The sequence below is a fragment of the Puntigrus tetrazona genome, chromosome 5 (genome assembly GCF_018831695.1).
Source record: "Puntigrus tetrazona isolate hp1 chromosome 5, ASM1883169v1, whole genome shotgun sequence".
Lineage (NCBI taxonomy): Eukaryota > Metazoa > Chordata > Actinopteri > Cypriniformes > Cyprinidae > Puntigrus > Puntigrus tetrazona.
This window is the reverse complement of record NC_056703.1, coordinates 17,379,214-17,384,163: the sequence shown is the minus strand read 5'-3', so window position 1 is coordinate 17,384,163 and position 4,950 is coordinate 17,379,214. Positions and strand designations below refer to the sequence as shown.

Sequence of the window (4,950 nt, the reverse complement as noted above, 5' to 3'; positions counted from 1 at the left end):
AAAAAAAAAAAAAAAAAAAAAAAAAAAAAAAAAAAAGGCTCTTTCTTCGACTCCCCCAGAGTTTAAGAGTTGAGTTTTACAATTTTTGAATCTATTCATCCGGGTCTGGCGATAACACTTTTAGCATAGCTTAGCATAGATCTTTATACCTGATTAGACCAGAAGCATCTAGTTTAAAAATGTTTGACTCTTCTGTAGTTACCTTGTGTATTAACCCCGACAGAAAATGAAAACAGAGACACATAAAACTGGTCATCCATAGTTGCCGGTTTAGATCATTTGAGGGACAGTAACAAATGCTCATCTTTTCATCGGGGCCTTTGATTACTGTAATTCTCTAACAAACCTCACTGCTCTTGTCTTATGATGGCCTACCAAAGGAACATTTTCTTTTTGATAAACCAGTGTCTCCACTCCTCATCGCATCTGGCATGGCTAGAGATTGGCCGGATGCTCGTGGGATTTGGTAAGACAGAAGAACTACTGACCTGTTTTTAGAGCATAGCACTACATTCCTATAGCTCATCCTTTACTAGTCACCCATAAGCTGGCTCAGATGTACTCACCTAAATATCTGTAATTCTGAAAATCCTTTTTGGCATTCCAGTTACAGAGAGACATTTTATACTTGATAATAACAGCCTGAACGATTTGTAACGCAGTAGATAATCAACAATTAATTCGGTCAACCTGAGAGAAATGAGAGGAATAAGTTATCAGGAGATATTTTATCATGCTGAACCAGTCCAGACTTCCCTTTTTTTTTTTTCTTTTTCTGACTGGAAACTCCAGGACCACTTCTTGTTTGACAAGCCCGTATCACCCTTGCTGACTTGTGCAGGAATGGCGCGGGATTGGCCCGATGCCAGAGGCATCTGGTATGGTGCATGAGGTTTGCATCACCAGAGGGCGCTTATAGACAGCATGCGCTTGTGTGTGTTACATAATCAGGTGTCCTAATGGGTGTTGTTTTTACTGAGCGATTCATCGTCACAATATTAACAACACTAGAACAACTAGTATACATGGAAACAAAAGCTAGTTGGCATTCGGTGGATTCTACCGCAGAAATTAGGGCAGAATAGAAACCATTTTAGCCGCTTTCCTGAATTAATTTTTGTCCTCGTGTCTAGGCACAACAATGAAAAAACATTTTTAATCTGGATCAATGAGGAGGATCACACGCGCGTCATTTCCATGGAAAAGGGTGGGAACATGAAGAGGGTGTTTGAGAGGTTCTGCAGAGGACTGAAAGAGGTATCGCGGTCAAAGCATTCAGCCCAAAAAACGCACTTTGTGAATTTAACTAAAACGAGGGGTTTTTGATGTTTGTTTCTCACAGGTCGAGAGGTTGATTCAGGAGAGAGGCTGGGAGTTTATGTGGAATGAACGCTTGGGCTACATCCTGACCTGCCCCTCTAACCTGGGCACCGGCCTGAGAGCTGGAGTCCACGTCCGCCTGCCGCTCCTGAGCAAGGTGCTGCCATCTCACATCTTAATCCGTTTAATGATTCAATCAAATGGAGTAAAGTATATATGCTGAGGATTTATGTTGAATAATCTACAACTGCAGTCTGAAAGCCTTCCTCTACTTCATATACTCTTCTGAACAGGACTCACGCTTCAATAAAATTTTGGATAGTCTCAGGCTACAAAAACGTGGCACGGGAGGCGTGGATACTGCGGCTGTGGGTGACACTTTTGACATTTCCAACCTTGATCGTCTAGGCAAATCTGAGGTAAACAGCTCAGCTTTGATGAGTGTCTCAAGCGTTTTTAGTGCATATGCATTAAACTGGATAGAAAGAGCAGCAGTACTAGAAAAATAGTTTTTCAATACTTTTGTAATCAAAGACATACGTAATCAGTGATTAAATCCATTTTTTTGCCTTTCAGGTTGAGCTTGTTCAGTGTGTGATTGATGGTGTCAACTACCTGATCGACTGTGAAAAGAAACTTGAGAAGGGCCAGGATATCACCATCCCTTCACCATTAGCCCAGTTCAAGAAATAATGCCATCCTTGCAAGAAGAACTGAGAGCTAGGCAGCTGAGAGATCTGTAAGCTGTTATTCACGACATCCGCAGGTCTTTTTAAAGGGAACTCAACTGAATAAATTCTTATTTTAATTCTGTCTTGTTGTATCTTTAGAATGAAAGCGTCTTTTTTTTTTTAAATGCCCTAGTTTTGGACTGGAAAATTGTCTGGGATGGTGTTTCAATAGGGACACCTATGTACCTTATTTATGAGGTGCATATCAATACGTTAATAATACATATTTGTACCTCAAATATCAGTACCTTTTGAAAGGAGACCAATGACAGATTTTATACTTGTTTTCTATAGCTGTAAGTAATATTTTTTTTTCGGCAGGGTTTTTTTGTACGCCAAAAGTCAGATCTAGTCTGTAGATATTGGGCAGTAAGAATTTAGTTGAGTCTATTTCGTTTATTTCACAGGGACTTTGTGCAACATGTTTTTGTGCCAGAGTTAGCTATAACATAAAAGGCCATTTGAATCTTCTGGCCAGGATGATGTTATATAAAATTTCAACGCTACATTACAATCAAAATGACAGGAAAAAGAAGAATTTAGAATACCTATTGTTTCATTTGTTATGCACTTCCTGTGTTCAAGAGTCTGACAATGAGACTCTCAGTCGTTTAGCGTATGGACTCTTTCTTTGTCCTCATGCACAAACAACAAAATAACATTTCTTATAATCTCATAATTTCTCATAATTTCTGGCATAGATTTAATGTTACTGTTCGACTCTTGGGCCTAACTTTCATGGCATGGCCAATTTTTTGTTTTTTATGGTAAATTAATAGTGTGTAGCTAATAACATCATCATTTAGTCATAGTATAAAACTTGGAGGGAGGTGGTTTTCTTTTTAAACAAAAAAGGTTCATTTTAAATATCAAAAATATTTGCCAGTAATAATATATATAAGTGTCCCTATTATGGATTTATGGAAGTTAGCTTTTGTGCAGTGTGTAACGCGGCTCTAAGTGAATGAAATCTGAAAGTGCACCATGTTTAATGTTATTGACTCTCAAAAGAAAGAGTCAACTGTGTATCATTGAAACGAGTCGTTCTTAAAACGAGTCCCAAGCGTTTCATATTGATGGTCTGGATGCAAATTCATCATTTGCCACTAGGGGCCGCTTTTAGAGGGGTAAAAGCACACAAACACAGATTAAAATGGAATGAATCACTGAATGAATCATTGAATGAATCGTATGAGAGTCGCTGAACAAAGAAAGTAAAAAATAAATGCATATTATAAGAAAATGAAAGTGTTTTTGACCTTGCATGCATGTCAGCTTGTTGTTTAGGACTAGCAAACCAAACATGAACCTTTCTTACATCAAAATAGGGGCACTTTAAAAACGAACCTCATCCCGTTACCCCTTGCATTAATCTAATTTAATGAACAGTAATGAACTCAGATGCACACAGTGTAAAATAATGAGCGATTTAAAATGTTAATATATGTTTCCCCGATTTGAATAGATCTATCTGTACATACAAATGATTTATATTTATTTCTTTTATAAATACAAATATTATTTTATGTTCATAGGCACTAAAAATAACACAAGTTTCCGCATTACCCTATACCAGCTATTCAATTCAAGCCAATCAGGTTTCGCTAGTGTGTTGGTCTTGGAGAGTGAATGGAGGTCCTGTGCACACAAGTGAGTGGCTGCCAGATGAAATGGGCTTTTCATTCACGTGTACAGTAACGTTAAGTGTTTATAATGATCGCTTCCGGATGCGTTCCGTCGATATAACTTATTGTGCATTGTGGATGGTTGTTGTCAGGATAGGGGATATTGTCTGTGTACATAAAACACACATAAACACGTGCAGCAAACCTTTATTTGTTTTATCAGCAGTACTTTACACATCAGCACGCCTCAAAAAGTCCCTCAGACGGAGCGGTGTGGTGCTTCAGGGGTGTTTAAATATGGTCGGAGCTAAACACGAGCTCAATTTGACGATCCAAACATTGTAGGCTAATAGAAACAGCGGACTGACTAGCACTGTTTGAGAGAAAGCCGTCCTTTTAATTGTAATGCTATATAAAATGTCGCCATTTAAATTGTTACTATTTCATTTAACGGAGGTGTTTTTTATTTCTAAATAATCCTAATAAGAAAGGCACTGGTCTTAAGTACTGGTTGATTTATTCCTAGAGAGTCAGTAGCATCAAGCGCACGAAACATTCTCTAGTTCACCAGCAGATGGCAGTGTGTTCACATGTGATGAACTCAAGCAGAGGGCAAATATCATCCAATGTGTTTTCCATAAGAAGAAGATTTGCTGTTGTAACATATGGAACATTATAACCCAAATTCAGCGCATTATATAAACAATTTATGATGTGATGATACCNTTTTAAGAATTAAAAAAAAACACTACTTTTTACAAATATATATTTTTAAAAAATCATGCAAATATATAAAAAAAACTCCAGAAAAATATATATCACTGAAAAATATGAAACCCCCGCGTATAAATACTTGCATATTAATGTATGCTTACCTATTTAAATTGGCCACCGATTTAAATAAACTTAATGGAACAAATAATTTTGCTTTACTGTTTTAATTCCGGCTGTTTTGAGGTTATGGCATGCAGCCTGTCCCAGCCTGAGACCAGGAGAATCCTCCTGCTGGTCACAGATGTGTGCTTTGGGTGGATAAAGATGGCATCCCGCTGATGTCTGTGACCTTCATGGTGGCTTACTCCTCTGCCAGCCACTGATTTCTGATTTAGTGCTGCTCTTGTCAGGAGCTGTGAGGTGCTTTCCATGCACTGACAGAGCAACTCAAGGGCAAGTGTGGACAGGTTGGTTGAATAAAGCAAGCAAGGGAAAGCAGGGAACGGGCTTACGTGCATTAGAAGTGCATTGTGTTTTCTTGTTGTTTTTTTTCGGTTAAG

The 4,950-nt window shown here is 38.2% G+C and overlaps 1 protein-coding gene across 1 annotated transcript; it reads left to right on the top strand.

Moving 5' to 3' along the window:
* The first annotated feature begins 15 nt into the window (after positions 1-15).
* LOC122344712 (creatine kinase U-type, mitochondrial-like) lies at positions 16-2,133 on the top strand. Its single transcript, XM_043238260.1, has 5 exons — positions 16-878; positions 1,134-1,257; positions 1,343-1,477; positions 1,614-1,739; positions 1,897-2,133. Exons 1-5 carry the CDS (start codon positions 700-702, stop codon positions 2,011-2,013), a joined length of 681 nt encoding a protein of 226 aa, XP_043094195.1. The 5' UTR covers positions 16-699; the 3' UTR covers positions 2,014-2,133.
* The last annotated feature ends 2,817 nt before the right edge of the window (positions 2,134-4,950 follow it).